The 19,198-nt window shown below is 37.0% G+C and overlaps 1 protein-coding gene across 1 annotated transcript in view; it reads left to right on the top strand.

The window, feature by feature from the left end:
• Nucleotides 1-10,995, top strand: part of CLEC16A (C-type lectin domain containing 16A) — a 64,997-nt gene extending 54,002 nt beyond the window's left edge. The window contains exons 22-23 of the mRNA XM_053470761.1: nucleotides 2,468-2,623; nucleotides 10,349-10,995. Coding sequence (XP_053326736.1) covers nucleotides 2,468-2,623; nucleotides 10,349-10,704 — 512 coding nt within the window. The 3' untranslated portion in view covers nucleotides 10,705-10,995. The remainder of the gene's footprint in view (nucleotides 1-2,467; nucleotides 2,624-10,348) is intronic.
• The last annotated feature ends 8,203 nt before the right edge of the window (nucleotides 10,996-19,198 follow it).

Consider the following 19,198-nt stretch of genomic DNA (forward strand, 5'->3'; position numbering starts at 1 on the left):
CATTTTCAAAAACGTCCAACTACCTCTGTACATCTGTTTGAACGTTATTCAAACCTCTCCCTTTCTCTCTCTCTCTTTGCTTCTTTAATCAAACGCAATGTATTGTGCCTATTGTGCACCTAACCTCCATTATCAAAGAAACTCAAAAATTATATCAGCAACAAAACTTAACGCCTTAAGTTTGGAGCTAATTAATGTGCAATTCCCCTCCTCCGCAAAAAAAATCCTAAAACTGTGATATTATTAGTCTTAAAAATATGTATAAACAATTTACAAAAATGTATACCCTCTTAGGCATCCGTCATTCGTAAGTTATTATTTTTCAGCAGGGGTGAATTGTAACTTCTGCACCAAAGGGTTCCTTGCCCAAATATACCGGTAAATCCAGTTTCATGATTGACTCTCTATACAGTGACTTTATAAATTATGTGTGGTGTTAAATGTGATGCTTTGAGATTTTATAAAATTCAGTGTGTTTTGCAGTTTTACATGGAAACGCAAAATCCCTCAGGCACAGAGTAACATTACTGGCCCAAAGGGAGGTTCTTAGAATAATATTGTGCTGGGAATTTCCTCAGATATTGATCATTAGTCATATGGTGTATAGTAAGGGAATTAAGTAGGCTAGCAAAAGGCAGTTTAATGGCCAAAGTCGAAGAGAATGAGTAGCGCTTATTTGTATATCGCCTACACTAAATGCTTTGTCTGAGAAAAAAAATACATTTTCTTCGTGTAGTGGGAAGATCGGTGGCAATGTTACTCCTCTACAGCAGAAGTCTTGCTTTTTTTCACTGTAGATGCAAAACTTTTGTTAAAGAGGAAAGATTTCATTTTACAGTTAAACGTGCAAGTTTCCTAACATCGCTTATAAATCAGAGACCAATCGTAAGCTCCCACACCAATAAAAAGTGAAGACACATCTGAACCCTGCCAGGTGGTTCATGAAGTGGGCAGCCTAATATGGTTTCTAGCTTCCTCGAAAATCCATGTAACAAAATGGTACACGTGCCCAACCCTAATCAAGCATTGTGCCAAATGCATTTAGAATATATGGTCAGCCCACTAACCAACAGAGCAGGAAAACCTCAGGTAATGTAATCTATACTTTCACTAGAATAATTAAGTGCCTCCAAGTTGCCAATAGTAATGTTACAGTAAAAAACAAGGTTCCCAGTCTTCCTCTTCTGGAACCACCATTCCAGACGTGAAATATTGCCCTCAAAACACCTTGCCTTTGAGGGAAGGTGGTGGGCAAACAACCAGTCAATCCACCACACACATCAGTAAACAAGTCTTCAGGAATTTATAGTTAGGTTGCCACAGTTTGTCAATATATATAATGTCAATATAATAGTGTAATGGCTACTACATTGGTGATCATGTCTAAATCAAAATTATTCCCAAGATTGGTCTCATTTAGCCTGTTTACTAAGTTTATGAAATTTATGAACCACGCAGCAACGTCTGAAGCTGTTTTTAACATATGCAAGAAGAGAATAATCCATACATATACACAGGACTCCATTTATAATTCTGAAATTCACGGTGTTTAACAATCTCACCAGCCCAGTAATAGCGCTTGGAGAGATGTTTGTCCAGTTCAAGAATACCAAGGAATGGGTGGATTAAGTGAAAGTAATTCTTAATCAAGGCAAGTTCAATCATGATAATGTGGAAAGCTGCTGCTAACCTTACATGAACCTTTCTGAACTGCAGGACTGATTTACCGAGTATAATTTTCCTGGTCTCGGCTTCAAAGGTTGACTTATAAAATACCGGTAATTTTGAGATAAAGTGCTTTGTGTAAATATGTCTAAGATTTAAAATGCAAATGTTGTTTGGCTTTGAATAAAAGGATTAATTACTTTCATTTTCCTCTCCCTTGCACGGATTCACTGGGAATATATCACATGTTACATGTTACTCTTTAACAGTTATTGCCTTGCTGACTGTTTAGTTTGTCTCCTTAAAACCATTACTCTGGTATATTCTCTAAAATGGTAAAATGTGGCATTTCCATTCCATTCGCAGTACCTGGAGCTGCTGTCCACTTCCTGGCAGGCAGCAAATCCGGTTGTTCTGTGCATGAGCGTCCTCCAATGCTTTTTTTAACCTAGCGGCAGAGCTACAGCTTGAAACTTATCAGGATCTTTCCACGCCGGCAGCACCCTAGCCTTCTAGCTGCCATCATGTCCTAAGGGGCCGAGCCAAGCATCTCAGTTGAGAAAGTCACCCAAAAACTAAAGAGAGCATGAGTGACATCAAACAACTTTTTCGATATGCATATTGATGAGAATTCTCAGTAATTACAGAATTATTGCATTTGTGTATTTCCATGAAACACATACACGACTCATTAGTTTTTGTATACATTGTTGTTATGGCTATGGTTTTATTTATCTTCCCCACCGCACTCAAGTTCACTTTGCATTGTATATTGGTAACGATGGTCTGCCCTACTTTGCAGGTTTCGCGGTAGCCCAGTGCATAAACCAGCATAGCGCATCACCAGCGTCATCACCGTCCCCTCCATCGAGTGGCAGCTCCAGTGGAAGCACTGGACCTTGTGATTCCGTCTCTGCCAGTTTAACATCAACTCCTTCTACAATACAGAGCCCAGCAGGTATCAAGGTTTTTTGTCTTTCTCTTCTCAATGGCCCATTATCAGTAATACAAACTTGAACACTTTTGATTGTGGGAAAGGAGAAACATAAATTGCTCAATTAAAGCATTGCATTCAGGAAAACGTGTAACGGTGAAACATACTTAAAGTTACATTACTTGTTAAGTTGTGTTTATTTCAGAGCAAAATACTGCACCATCTACCTGTTTTAAGCATAATATTGGGCTTTGGACAATTAGATACTTAAAGTTACATTACTTGTTAAGTTGTGTTTATTTCAGAGCAAAATACTGCACCATCTACCTGTTTTAAGCATAATATTGGGCTTTGGACAATTAGATCATTGCAGTTACGACTTAAACAATATTGCCTTGTTCTATTATTCTTGTTGCACTCATTTCTTTATCCTCATGGGTTAGCATTGTGATGATAAACAAGCTATTAGATATCCCAGTCTGCGTATCATGTAATTATCTACGGATTAAGCAGACAGCACAGAGCTAAAAAAAAATTGGGGAGGTGTGATAAACACTGAAAAATAATGATTGGGATATACAATGATTACATGTCAGTAAAACGTTTATGGGGAAAATAGAACACCTTTTTTTTTTTCTTTGAAATTATCGGTGCAGTGCCACTTAGATAAAACAATAATAGCTCCCGCCAGTACAGTAAGGAAATAAAGCTTAACGTATTTTTTTTATTCTTTTCTCTGAAGGTTTCATCACAGTAGAACAGCACAGAAACCTTTAAGAATATTCCCTGTTTCTATGGCAACAGTCTATCAGTGCCTGTGTTTTTGTCAGCAAAATAGTCCAAGCATAAATTATGAATGCGGCAAAATTTCACATAATTAACATTTTTCGTAAAGATTTGCTCTTTCAACAGTACTAGGACTGATATTTGCATTTAGACTGTTTCTGTATTTAGTTAGTGTTACATTCAGCACTTCAAATTTCTACTTTCAATTACTAAACATATATTTCTTTTAGTTTATTAATATCCAAGTGAAATCGTAGCTGTACTTTATCAGAGATTACTTATGTGTAGATGCATATATAACATTTATTATATATATATATATATATATATATATATAATATATATACACACATATATAACTACAATCACCTGGATGGGTAGAAACCACAGTGCTTACTGCTGTGGAGCTTGCACACTGTGTGAGGAAACTCTCTTTTCCTGCCCAGGTTCCTGCTTCCCCTGGGCGGGGAAAAAGAGTTTCCTCACACAGTGTGGGGGTACCACAGCGGTAAGCTGCCTGCCTGTGTTATGTGGCCCCGTGACCACCTAGATGTCTGGATGGCCACAGTAATGCTCAGCCAGCCCCAGGACTATTGAAATCTGCAAGAGATGTAAGGGGGTGTGGGAGAGTGATTGGGTGAATGAATGAATAAATTAGTGAGTGTTTAGGGGCAGAAATGGGACAGACAGACTGTTAGGGGGACAGATGTGGCACAGGCAGGCTGTTAAAATGGCAATGGTGGCACAGGCAGGCTTTTTTTTTTTTTTTCTTTTTTCAGATTTCTAATTTTTTCTCATTTGACATAAAGTTTGCAAATTTGTGAAATAAATATTCTTGCCGGGGGGGGGGCAACCCAGGAGCCAAATATTCTAAGTATGCCCCTGGTGCGAGAATAATTATTCGCAAACAGTCCACCATTCTTAAGAATAATGTAGGTTTATTTCCGGTAATCCATAGTTCTGGACAGTCCAGCAATTTAATAAACAGGCAGGTTTCTAAACAGTTGAAATAATAAATAAAAATCACAAAGCTACAAAAAGTCGACCTCTATCCGAGCACTGCCTAAACATGCAGTAGATCCCTGTCTACTATAATGCAAAGCAACAATTAGGATATGCTAAAGGAATTTTGCCCGAGGCCTGCAGGTTAAAGTCTCAGCATCTGCTAATTAGGAGTAGATGAAGATATACAAGCTATAGAAGATTGTGGGTCCTAAATACCTTCCATTTACAACCCTCCCATAGACTCCGTCCGTAGGCCCTGTTCAGCGTGTAATTCTTTGCAGACCACCCAATTTATCAGCCAGGGTGCAATGATATTACACTCTATAAATAGTTAAATTACGTATCTCATAAAGTGTTCCAAATAGCAGAATACTCAAACATGGAGATCTAGTTTGATAAAAGCTGAACATTTTTCATTCCAGAGGGTTATAATTTTTGCAGTGAGGTTGAGGGGGGGTGCTTCAATAAATCTGGTGACCTTGGTTCTATCTTGGGCCTCAGAGATGGGCACTTTTGTGAAGCAGCTAAAGGATTTTCCTGAGTTCATATTGACTTAAGAAAGAACTTTGGTTTGCAACTTATGGCTACTGTCAGTACATTTCAGCGGAGTCAGAGATGTCCCTCAAACTTGGCCATATCATGTGAATATTGTTGTGATACTTATTTAGTTTTTACCCAGTACTAGGATGTAGCTAAGCCAACTCAAACCAAAGTGAATACATCCCAAAGTGGAAAGTTACTCTGCGTTACCAATTTGTATTACATTGGAAAAGGTCATGAGAGTAAAAGAACATGATGAAATCTTTAAACTATTAAGTTATAGTTCTTACAAAACATTCTGTTACCCTAAACCGAAGCGTAGACAGTTCTGATTTTGTTTTCCAGTTTTGTGGGTCTTTTGAAGGAAAGTGTTTTATGGACAATTTTATAGGAAAGGCTGTTAGTGTTAATATAATGCATAAAAAGAAATGAGTCAGACATCTTTATGTGGATTCCTTAGACTATGGGTTGCTCACACATGTGTTCTTCATCACTAAAATTAAGGTTGACTGTGGAGTGCAGCTATGTGCCTTTTAATTTGCTCATTATAATTTTGGCACATCCACCGATTCTCGTATAGCTACAATCATCACAAGCTGGTATGTTGAATGCTTACTTACCTTCACATAGCTGCATAGAGTTATCATATCACGTTGTTTGACCCAACATGACGTATCTGAAGGAAGCAATGACAAGAGAGAACAGTTTATTCCAGCTACACTTGTCATGCTTTACTTGCGAGAAGAGCTCTAAGTTGTCTCCTGAGCACCGTTGCTCGCTTACTGTGCCCTCTCATGGTTTCCAGACATTGCCTGGCACTGTTTATAATCTATCCTCTTATACTCAGAATGTCACACACAGGACAGAAATGGCCCAGCTTCACAAGGATCGGCATTCCCTTTCAGTCCTCGGGTACTGTTGGGTTTGAAAAGCCTAGATTGGCCTCTTCCTTCTTAGAAGTGAATTATTAGACTTCTAAGATTAATTATCTTTTTATTATTTTATGCATGTGCGTTTACACACATCTATTACTATTGAAATAGTAGTCACACTCACAAGCATTTATTTTGTTCATCGTAATAGAAGTGTTTCCGGTGATTCAGGCTGGCATGAAGACTTATTATTCATTCCCAGCGCCACCCTTTTATTTTACCAGCCCCATTAATTTAAGGTTGTAATTAGCTCAGGCAGGAGAATCAATAAAAGCATTTTCGATTAACTAAAAATGCCAAGTGAATAGGAATGCACTTTTAACAGTCTTTTAATAGTACATTAAAAGAAGCATTAAATGACTTTAATTGCAACGCACCTTGAAGAGAGCCTTCTGACTTGGTATTTCTTTATTTTATATGCATTGACAGTAGACCAGCAGTGGTGGCTGCTATATACATATATACATTATATATATATATATATATACTGTACATGGATTAAATCACACTAAGCTGCAGAATTTTTTCTCAGAATGCAGGCTTCATAAGCATATTATCTGTGTCTGCCTTTATATAAATTGATTTTATTAAGTAGTCGTGATAATCAAATAATAGAATCCATGTTGCCCCGTATGCCCATTTGTTTTAATTCTTAGATCTAGATGTGAACAATCCATTTAACCAAAAAAAAACAAAAAAACTGAGCAATATGAGTTTGTGAATGAAGCAATATATCCTCTGGGTTGTGAAACTCATTATCAGGCTTTTGTAAATCGTCAGTGGAAATGTGTATTTTTTTAGCGTGTATAGGTCTGCACATGTGGTGTGCACAGTAATAAAACAAGAGAGTCATTTGATGGTTTTTCCTTTGAAGCCACATCATTGCTTATGAGCAGTAATGGTGGCATTAAGCCAGCTGAGTATCTCAATCTGAATTTCTATTTAATTAGTACTCAATAACTGAGGAAGGAAATCTAGTTTCTTCACCCCCACCCTAATAGAAATTGCAGCTATTTTCAGTTTTACTTAAAAAAAATCTTGGAAAATTCTTTATTTTATTTAATTGCGTTAGTCACCATTATAATGTTTTTGTATAAAAAGTATGCAAATAGTTTTGAAGGTACTGGACATTGAATAGGATAACCTGACCAATATGTATAAGACCCATCGCTGGTTCTACAGGAAGATCTAATATGTCCAGTATTGGCAGATTACCTATAGGATAGCAAAAAAACTCTGGGCAAAAACTGTCATTTGGTCTTAATGTCCAAACTCTACTGAATGGATAATATCCATGTCACATGGCAACTGTTGAAGGTAAGTAACTAATCTCCAGGGAATATTTATAATTAACCCGTCTGGTTTTTTTTTTTACTAAATATCTTGCATGGACCTGTTTTGTTGTCTTTGTCTAAGCTGCTGTTATAACATGTCATGTAACCCGTGCTCTCATTCCTTCTTTGTATTTTCCTCTGTTTCCACTGCTCAAACCTCTATGATCTGTCGCTATGTTTCCCTCTAGTAAGGTCTGGCAGGAAAGGAAGACGGCGAGTGTTTAGTCTGTCGGAGGCAGACAGTCACGGTGGACACTGGGTTTAAACCCCAGAGCGGCATCTGCCTCAGTGAGTGTCTTGGATAATAAATTCCCGCAGCGTACTGATTTAACTTTCATTTCATTAAGTGCATCGCAGGTAACAGACGATAGAAACCTCATCTCGTATAATAACTGATACTGAAATTCATCGACAAATACCAACTAACCACTCTTAAGAGACCTACTAATATTATACCCCAAAACAGAGCAAATTTGAATTCAAATCCATTTTATATCTAAAAATAGCTTGCACCATGGTCATCTTGTGCACAAATTTTATGCGTCTGTCATATTTTCTTGTGAATTATCAGATTTATTTCTTTACATTTTTATACTGTTGCATTCATTTTCCAGTCCAGTTTCCATTGTTTTGGTTAAATTCCGTGTGCACTTTTTCCGCCAATCAAGTAATTGTATAGTTCCCCTTATGATCAGTAAAGCAGGGTAATATATTTGTAGCAAAAAAAAATAAAGTTTCACTGATACGTTACGTAGGATTGGCAAAATAAAGTCACAAAAACGTTCAAGACACTAGAGGTTTGTTAAACGTGTAACTTTCCATTTTGCGCTGTGAATATGTTGACTCTGGATTAGGCATAATGTTAGGTAAGACAGAGACTTGCCGTTTCACCTCAGTTACTTTGCTTTATGTTACGAAGAGCCAAACTCAAGCTCCTACTACACGAATAGCTTTGTTGACCCTGTATAAAGCATGCTTAAATCAGTGAAATCTATTGAGAGAAGCCACCTCGCTGATTGAACTATACATTATGCAGGGCCTTCCTTCTTGGAGAGAAATTTGCCAGAAATGACCCTACAGTGACTTCATGGAATTGAAACCACTGCTCTTCCGTCAACTCCTGCTTTAGTGAACGAACCCCAGAAAATATGATACAGTTGCTGAACGTGCCTTAAAAATCAAAACAATGCAACTATCTTTTAAAAAGAGATTGAATAATGCATAATTAAATGTATGAATCTCTGGAGCCCTATATTTGTCATTTATAATATAGAAACACAGAATCAGGTCAGATTAGCCTCATTCCTGTTCCGTGTTATGTGTCTGCACTGTGCTAACCCAACCATTATATGCTTGTTGTGCCCGAGGGAAAAGTGTAGCGTGTAAAGCAGGTAATGTATACATTACCTTGTTTGTGTTACGATTCACAATTTTTTTTTTATTGTATTTTTATTTTCTTTTGCATTTTTTTATTATTATAATTTTTTATTTTCTTTTCAAAAATGCAAGATTTTGTTCTTGTTTTTTTTTTATGGTGTGTAATTACAGGGAACTTTGATTCTGAAGAACTGCTTAGAGATTGCATGCTTATCTCATCTCTCATACGCAACATTTTATTTCAGTTTGTTACACGGTCATTGGTAGGCAGGGATCCAAATTAAAATTAAGTTTATCTTCCAATTTAAGAATTAGCAAGAATTTTTACAAACACGCTGTTTGTTCCGTGAACCAGATTTTATGGGTTGGCAGGTTCACACCTTAAGATATTAATCACATTGCTTCACCCAGTGTCCTGATATCCACTGCTTTAAATTCTCGGAACAGTGTCCTTCAGCAACCTTCTCCAACTGAAAAAGAATTTGTGATCTTTATTTGGAAAACAATCAATTTTTTAGTCAAGGTTATTCTAAGGTACAAAAAGAAAGTATGACGCATGAATGTATTTTTTTTCTATTTTTTTAATATATATATATATATATATTTGAATCTGGAACAACTTTTACATCAATAATTAGAATATCCGTTCTCTAACTTAATGGGCACAGGCATATATAAATAGTACACTGAATTTTGAGCTCATCTGAGCAGGGTTATGCTTACCTTTTGTTTCTGTAAGTCCAGATTGTCATGCTCTGCATTACCTGTTATGTCCTGTTTCCATTTTCAAATCACATTTTTAAGTTTGAGGATATTATTATTATTATTATTATTATTGTCAGGCTGATGCAACCATCAGTACCTATGGTCTTGCTAGTTTTCATTTTACTATTTGTTTGCGGTGGTTGTCTAATAGTTTGAGTAATAGAGTGGTAGCATTTAGTTGATTGGCTAACTTTTCGATCCGTTACGTTCCCCATATTTTCTCATCTGATTACAACCATAAATATTCAGATCCACCATGAATGTCAACAGTACAATTACATGGTTAATAACCTTATGGTGATCGGACACTTCACCTTCCCATCAATTCCGCATTACTTTCTCTTTATTCGCTTGGCCGCAATCACTGCACTATTATGAATGATAGGAGTGTAATATCTTTAGAGGCTTCACATTTTTCTCTTTTTTTCCTCTTTCTATCATCTGTGTGATTGATTGCAAACATCCACAGTATCTTGATACCAGTTGTTAAAGTGAGGCATTCTGATTTCATCTGTCTGTGAAAAACAATAGGCTAATAATTATATTATTTGGGAATGATGGACATTTTGAGCAGTCGTTAGACCGATATTTAGACCTGGAGTGCCTTCGTTCCCTAAACAAAGTTAACTCTTTAAACCAGCAACACTGGTTTTCTGTAAGGATGTTTGGTTTATTTCCTAATGGTTTTTTTTTTTATTATGATTTTGTTTAAAATTAGTAGTTTACTTTTTATAACCCTGTAAAAGGAGTTACAATTTCATTGTTTCTTATCTGATATCACTATGTGCCAATGACTTTGCTGTAGGCAAAGCAAACCACGGTGACCCATTAACAAATTTAATTTTTAATTATTTTTTTTTTTTTACCTTTTCTATTGCTTTTGACTTTCAATCCACTGACCGCATTTAAATTAACAATGCTTGCATAGTATAGAAACATACTTCTTTACATAAGAACCGCGTAGGCCATCTAGTCCCATTTTTAATATTCATTTTATTTCAATTCTTTAGATGATGCGTCAATACCTGACCAGCCCCAACAGACGATCTGTAATGAAGCAGAGAACTCTGAAGAAACACTTTCAGCAGCCTCCAAAACACGGAAGAGTTCAATGAAGACCGATGTAGAGATAGCAAACTTGGCACCCAGCTTGACTCCAGCACCCCAGCCAACCATTTCATTGATATCCAATGAAAATACAGATGCACTGAGCGTGGAGTCCCTTACGTTGGTTCCCCCCGTGGATTCGCACAGCATTCACATTTTGAATTGCGTCATTCAAGTTCCAGCAGAATCAGAATGTTTTCCAGAGGCAGATGATGGAAGCGTGTACCATGAGAAGAAAGCCAACACTGATGCGCAGTGATCAGAGACAAAAACACCATGTTTTGGGACAATCGTCTGAAAGCTGTAATGGTCAGAAAATGTGAACATTCATCTACCATGTACAGATGTCTGCATCACCAAGGATGTATGTATTCAGCATTTCCTGCAGGGTTAAGAAGTCCCTGGGGGTACGTGATGTGGTCCCATTACTGTACAAGTCAGATGTTCCATGAATGTTCAGTAAGACCCTCTATGGAAAAGATCTGTTTCATTTGCTTAACATGTTGTTTTCATGAAAATTATTTTTGAATAAAAACTAGGAAATATGAAATTTGTTATGTTTTAAATATGACATGACAAATAACATAGGCTATTATAACCCTTATTCTATTTGTTTCTTACATTTTAAGTTTCTTTTCCAATGGCCGTCATTAAGGTGGGAATCCAGAAGGGACTTTGCACTATTTGGCACTTTAAACTAGATTCTCACAAATCCAGGTAATCTCTCCCCATTGATTAAATTATGTTTTATTTAATTAGACATAGGTCTAATGCTAATAATGGATGATGGCCTGTATTCAGTACAACAGAGATCAGAACTTATTTGACAATTGCGTTACAGATGAATCTTAAATAAACAACGGTTGTAATAAACATGAAATACATGTGATCTAAAATACACACATCTTCCTGAGATGGGAACACAACATTTTGGTCACAAAGTGTTAATATACCCTTGTTTTCCATTAACTGTGGCCTAATTAAAGATTGCGGAGAATGTATTGTCTTTTATAAATGTACTTTGTACTTATTGGGTTCTGAAACTTAAGACTTAAAGGCAGTAGTGCAGGGATGCTGCTCATTTTGTTATAGTCAGCTTTTTTGGCATTCTGTATAACTTTTAATAAGCATTGATCCAGGAGAAATATATGTAATAACAATTCTAAAAACATTTCCTGGTGAAAACGGTTATTATTGTAAATCTAAATTATCTAAACATCCAAAATCCGTCAGTCATAATAACAATATAGAGAATTGTAATCAAACAAGGTGAACTGCCTTCATTAAGAAAGAATGCTTAGCAAATTGTCACTTTTTGTCCAACAGCAGCCTCTGACACATAAAATGTCCCTGTTGTATAATTAACTTTTGTTGTAGAGCTCTTTGTAAGGATATTTGTAAATGGATTGGGAAAGACATCATCAAAAGTACAAGATTCACTAAACGTGCATAGACTTCTTAAATATAACTATTTGTTGATTTTAAACCATTCTCAATGAGATTCAACACTTTCAGAATAGTGATTTTCAAAAGCTAAGTATTGACTTCCATACCAATTAGCATACTGTCCTTTGTAACTTCTTGTAAAGTCTGTAGAGCAGAGATTATAACTTCAAGCAATGGATGGCTGTAAACCTAACATGTTTTCAAGATGATACACAAGGTGTTTAATATTTATATTAACAAAATGGAGAGCAGACAGGAGTGTTTCTCTCCACACATCACCATTTATTTTGAAGGACCAAGCTATCACGCATGAAGGGCTGAGCTGGCCCTGTATAAAGGTGAGGACACTTTGAAGAAATCTGATTGGTTTTCAGTATGGACTATACAGGGGCCACCAAGCTTTTAGTGGAGCAGGAGCTCACTGGAGTTGACCCTTCATAATGCGTAGTGACGTCTCTGATTTGAAACCAAAACTCTACGGCAAACTCCCCGATGAGAACCTCTTTGAAACCTATCCTCTGGCTGCACGTGACAAGAATGAATCATAGCACAGCAAGAAGAATTTACCAACATTTCATGTGAAATGTGGCATGTGAATGTGACAGTGCCAGAGTTCTTTCTCATAGGTATGGGGTTGTTATTTCTAATAGATGGACTAAATTGTCAAGTTGTCAAATGAAAAAGGTCGGAATGTATCCGTAGTAATGTAGAGCAGCATCTACAATTCAGGGAAAGTAAATAATTCTTCTGAAGAATTGGTTTTATGAAATAGAAATACGCTCATGCTTTGTTCCTTGGGACAACAGAGGTGTTCTACATGTTCTGAAGTGTGAAAAGGTGTTTTTTTTTTAGCTTCACAGTGTTAAATGAGCTAATACTTATTTTTAACATGATAAAATTTAACTCTGCTAAAATACGAATTCATCAAGCATTCATTGTATGCCAGCCCAGCATGACCAAGAATACACAACTCGGCCAGACAACAAAGGGACTGCCACATTTTGTGTATGTGTGAGGATGCCACATAATTATGTGTGCAGTGATGAGATGGGATGGTATGGTGTGTACAGGAGGGGCTGCTGCATAATGCCTGCAGTGGTAAGATGGTCTACCTCCAGCATTGGAGCTTATTGCTGCATAGCTGTCCTTTGTGAATAAATGTCAGGACCTTGAAATGTAGTTTACTAATGATTTTATCCAGTTGTGGTGTCTGCCTTCAAAATTATTATTATTTGACAATGTCAACGTAACGTAGCAGACTTGATCACTAATAACTCCTTGCTGCATATGTAAAAGCTTATTTCTGAGGGGATAACCTTCTGCAATAATAATAATAATAAGGTAATTGCTGCCTTTTCCCTTGCTTTTGTGACAGCATGGCACCAATAGCCCTTCCCAAGTTATCCAAATCTAGTGTATATGGCAAAGATGGGTCACGAACCACCAGGACTCGTATGCTGACCTAGACATAGGAATGTAGCAGGTAAGGTTCCTATGCATGAGGCTCTCTAGAATGTAACCATATAAATCTTAATGAAGTCATCACAATAGGTTCTGGACTTTTGGAATGTCACAAAAAGTGATGAAGGCTTGTTCACTTTCCTAATAAAATCTATTTGGTAGAATGTACTGGGGTTCAGTCTCAATGGCGCCAAGGTTGCTCTGAGCAGGAGGGGACACAGAAGGAAAGTTAAGAGGAATAGTAATAGAGCAGTTCTTAAGCCGCTGAATTTTTCGGCACGCCCGGGTCAGTGTGACTAGTTGTTTGCTCAGGGCTCTGTAGTCACGCGTGACGTACTCGAGAGCTGGAATCTTGTGCACAGGACACCGGTGCGTGTGAAAGGATGGTCCCCGTAAGCCAGGGCAGGGAATGTGAAGTCATGGAATATACGCTTAGAACTCGGGTCATAGCGTAGGGAAGTCAGAATGAAAATATTTCATCGGACATACTGATCCTACACCGAAGGAAAATCTATATGTTACAGTGGCAACATACAAAGTACTTTTTAGTGGTTAGGCTCTCCTCATTTATTATAGATGTTAATGCAAGGATGTGCATATAGCAGTATAATTTAATAGTTTTTCATAGTTGCAATGAAACATATAAAGGTGAAAGCATGTGATAAATATTGATCTAAATATGGAACGCCGTGGTAACATGGTGAATTCTGCATTAACCCGATTCCTCCTGGTACGAGAACAATCTATTACAAAATTTTAATGTTACCCATAGTAGTAACTAAAAACAATGTAATTTATAATATTAGTAACTTTTGGTTTAGTGAGGACTTAGTGTTGTATGTTTGCTGTTTTTTTTCAAAGCAGATAGTAAACTGAATAAGAAATAAAGAAACTGTGGAGGAACCAAAAAATGAATGAAGAAACCACAGTGTTTAAGTAATATTACCGCCCATCCTGGCTGTCTTGCTGCATGACACAGGCACCTTAGAGATGTATGTACGTGAGCCGCACATGTGAAATGCAGTCTATTTTACATGCTAGTGAGGATGCGTGCCTCTTTGCATGTAGAGTTCCATCATTCACCCGCTTACATTCCTCTCAGAGAGTGCTGAGACGTGATGTCATATCGCTGAGCTCTTAGCTGTATGGGTCATGCAAGAAAAGATATCCACTCTGTTACCACTGTATATTCTGCAATCCAGCGAGGTGGGAAGGCCTAAGGCACCGCTACTTTTAAATACGATGGTGGAAGTAGCCACTAGGTATTTACATTTGCAACATATTTACTTTGACTCTGCAAGATCCATATGCGAAAGGAAAAGAATACCCATATAGTTTTATTATGGTTCTGATTCTGGTCAAGTTTCCATAAGGCTTCTGGCGACTGGAGTATATTGTGTCCATTTTCATTTACACGTAGACCCACTTGTGGCCATTATTGGCAAATTATCCCTTTGGCCTGAAAATGATGGGTTTTTTTTGCTTGATTTAGGGATATTTGGGTAGATTTGACAGTCCTCATCTCAGGAGATTAGCGGTATAGATATGGCCATGATCACAACTATGACCAATCAAAGACAATTTAATGCAATGGTAACACAGAAACCATTAACTGTTAATAAAGTGCGTGACCTTGTAGTTTTCTCAGTTGTGCGTTCTTATCCCTAGTACTTTAATAGACTGTATTTTGTAAGAGCAGGGCTCTTTTCCCTCTGCAGCGATATGTCTTAAAATATGTTAATGTTATTGGTAATGTTGTACCCTCCCTATTGTAATAGGGCTGTGGAATCTGCTGGCACTCTGTCAATTAAATGTACTGTAATAATAGGGCCAGGCCTAGAGCAGCACTTTCTATTGGTAGATCAGCTTGCCAGCAAGCACAAATATGTGCATACTGTCAAATATATGAGATTTGTGTACAACTCCCTTTTTTCATCCCCTCGCTGTATTAACCTCTACTACTTCTGCTGGGACGCGTTTCCACTTATTTCCCAACCTCTCCGAAAAGTAAAACGTCCTTATATTACACATAAGCCTCTTAGCCACTAGTTTTGGACTATGACCTCTTGCCCTAGCATTTATCCTCCTTTGAAATGAATTTCCTTCTTTGGGAAATTTGCTGAGTCCCTTTATCTATTTAAATGTTTTCAGAGCAAGGTCACATTTGTTTCTTTCAACTACCTTCACAGTTTGCTCCAGATCTGTCAATGCTCCTCACCGCTGCATCAGAGGAAAGGCCAAAGTTTAACTATTGAGTCTCTGACAGTTATTTAAAAGGGACAGGTTAGTGTCCCTGACACCCTCACTAAAAAAATAATACATATTTAATTTAATATGCATTATTCCAAAACAAATATAACAATCTGAAAAATAGCTTATTTTTGTTTGGCCTTCTTTAGGATTAAAAGTGGACTTTTTCAAGCAGCCAATCAGTGACAGGAAAGTGCTTTCATTAAAATCAATTGAAACATGTAACACACATGCTTGTTCATCGAGCCAATGCTGGCACTGACTAGAAGTGATCATATCACATGCAGGAACATGCATAGCATTTAGCTGGAGGTGGGAAAAGAGTATTTGCAAATCATGAAAGGGAGGAATTCTATCTTCAATGCCAATTCAGGAATTATGTTAATAGTTAAACATGCAGGTAATTGTAGTCTGGGCAACACTACCACGTTTGCATCGTCTTACAGAAGAATCATCTCAGTAGCCATTTATGTTTTAAGTCAAATGATTAGTTTCATTTTACACAAAATGTTGTATCATGACATTGTTCCTCAATGGTAGATTCAGTTTTGGTTCTTCAGTGACATTTAGACATATGAAATGTGCCCTTATCTATACTAAATACATTTCTGTCTGTGTATTAAACGTCGCTGTGTGATCGGCAAACAGACAGAAAAGGTTAAAAAAAAAAACACTAGAAAAATGTATTAAACAATTCCAAATAAATATCTAAATTCACACAGGTGATGTCCACCCCCATCGGGTCATCCCCTATACTTACAAGAGATTTATGAAGGTCTAAAAAGATTCAAAGCAAAGTCCTGGTCATGTTCTCTGATGATGGAAAAAGGTTGTACTTCAACCCCTTTAAGCAAAAATTTTAAATAAAAAATGTGTTTTCTGTCTCCATCCCAAAAAATATTAGAATAACATTGTTTTTCTTTTTTTTAAAACCCTAGAAATGTGGAGCAGTACGGCACTCAGGGAATGTTGCTAAACATCATTGGGTTTTTTCCCAGCAATGGCACTTAATCATGTGAAAGAATCCTGTGCAAGATGTTTTTTTTTCCACCCATTTTTTTTTCCAGATTCTATTCCTAATAAACATTTTGTTATATGTAAGAACGGCATTACAAAGAAAGTTAATCGATGCCTGACAGAATTAGTGGGCATCTAACTTTTATATTTTTGAATTCTTCCATATGGATCAATTTATTCCGCTTACATTACAGCATAGTGATACATTAGATCTGAATTTAGGTTTCAGTTTCTGAATGATCCTAACACTAAAGTTTAATTAGTTAATGTTAGCCGATTTACTAACCAACAAGTGAAATGCTATAATCCAACAAATATAGAGAGAACGCAAACGCCCTCTATAAAGCTATCCAAGAAAATGCGATGCATTTTGAAGTTGGGAAGGGCAAAAGCCATCATAAACATCAAAGATCTTTAACAACCAATAAAAAAAATATACAAGAAGCAGGCTGCATGATTTCTTCATCCATATCCTTCTCTCTTCTTAGGGCTATTAGTGTTTGGGCCAGGGTCCCTCTATTACCCCCCTCTGCCAAACTTTACAGTAGCCAGTATGCATTCCAGTAGGTAGAGTTCTCCTGGCATCCACCAAACCCAGATTCGTCCATCAGACATTCAGATAGTGAAGCGTGATTCATCACTCCAGATAATATGTTTTCACCTTATTTTAAAATGCCTAGATTGGAGACATAATATATACAGATAGGGCCAGAAATATTTGGACACTGACACAGTTTTCATAATTTTCAGTCTGTGCGCCACCACAATGGATTTGAAATGAAACAGCCGAGATGCAATAGAAGTGCAGACTGAGCAGACAATATATCCCTGTACACTTCAGAATTCATCCAGGCTTCTGTGTTCTGTCACATCATCGATAAATACAAATGCCCATTAAAAGCCATGCATGCCCATGCCACCCCACTGCCTCCAGCGTGTTTTACAGATGATGCGGTATGCTTCCAATCATGACCCATTCCAAGCCTTCTCCATGCTTCTTTCTTCCCATCATTCTGGTACAGGTTGATAATCTAGGTCTAATCTGGCCTTTCTATTCTTGAGGTTTATGAATGGTTTGCACCTTGTGGTGAACCCTCTATATTTGCTCAAACCTGTCCATGAAACAGCTTTTGAGTCAATTGTCCAACTGTCCAATTACTGTTGGTCCCTTGAAAAAGAGGGGGGTACAGATAAGTATTACATATTAATTCCTAAACCCTTCCTCCAATTTGGATCCGAATACCCTTCAAATTGAAGCTGAGAGACTGCACTTTAAGCCCATATTGATTATTTTAGTGAACAGTCAAAATAACAAAACTTGTATCAGTGTCCAAATATTTTGGGACCTAACTATATATATATATAATCATATTATAGCATTTCCTGCATAAAGTGTCTTCCTGCATTTTTTTTTTTGGTGGTTTAAGCACTAGACGTGCATATTATACTCAGGGTTTTCCATTGATTATTTTATGTAGCATTAAATATCAGTGCTTAATTACACCCAACAAACTTAGATCGTATGGAATTCACTGAAGATTACCATTTATGATCCAACCACTTCTTTGGTGACAATGTTAAAGAGCAATTTCTAGTTCTGGAAATTACCTTCTTTGCCCAGTGAGAACAGTTTATAAATTTCCAAGTCTAGGTGTTAGTTTTGTTGGTTTGTACATAAGAATTTTATATGATTAACAGTCATACTAGTGTGATAAGGTGCTTTCCAAAATATATAAGATATCCCATGTAAGCTGCATTAAAGTAGCTTTAGCTGTATTCAGATCTGAGGATTATTGTTATTAATGCTTACATTTCTACACTACACATATAGTATATAAATTCTACAAAAAAAAAATCAAAATATTCTAGTTTTAGGAAAATACAGCTCAATAAATACTATGAAATATCACTAATACAGTTTTCCTTATTTAAGGGCAGTTAGAGAGTTGGTGTCATAATGATGTAACGTCTTCACACCGCAGAGATATATTAACAACAATAATAATAGTTTTATTTAATATATTATAGTTAATTTTACTGCATGCCGTTCGGTAGTACACATTTGAACATAAATACATATATATATAAAAACTTCTGTATACATGGGTGGTCCAAATTCTTTTTGGTCACTGTTTTGTTCCAATGTTGTTCCTGTTGGTATTTAAATCGATAAAAGCACACTTACACAATATGGACAAAAGTATTCAGAACAGCAGCACCTCGGCCATGAAGCGGAAGACTGCGTAAAGTCACAGAGCCGGGTCACTGAGTGCTGAGGCGCATGATGCGTAACGCTTGCCAACGATCTGCTGATTCTATTTTTCCATATAGTGTATATGTTACTCATTGCTCTGTAATTGTCATAAAGTCTGATAGACTATCAGCATGAACTATGCAAGGTAGGTTACCTGGAGCTTTCCCACTTTTGGGGGCTCTGCTCTGTAGAGGCAGGAGTAGCCCCAGACAATCTTAAGTGAGTGGGAAGTGAGCATGGCCAAAAGAGACCCAGGGAAGCAGAGGTTCACTTGGAGACTCCAGGTCAAACCCCAGGTATGTTTATGGGAGGAAGACGCACAGGC

The sequence above is a fragment of the Spea bombifrons genome, chromosome 7 (genome assembly GCF_027358695.1).
Source record: "Spea bombifrons isolate aSpeBom1 chromosome 7, aSpeBom1.2.pri, whole genome shotgun sequence".
Taxonomy (NCBI): Eukaryota; Metazoa; Chordata; class Amphibia; order Anura; family Pelobatidae; genus Spea; species Spea bombifrons.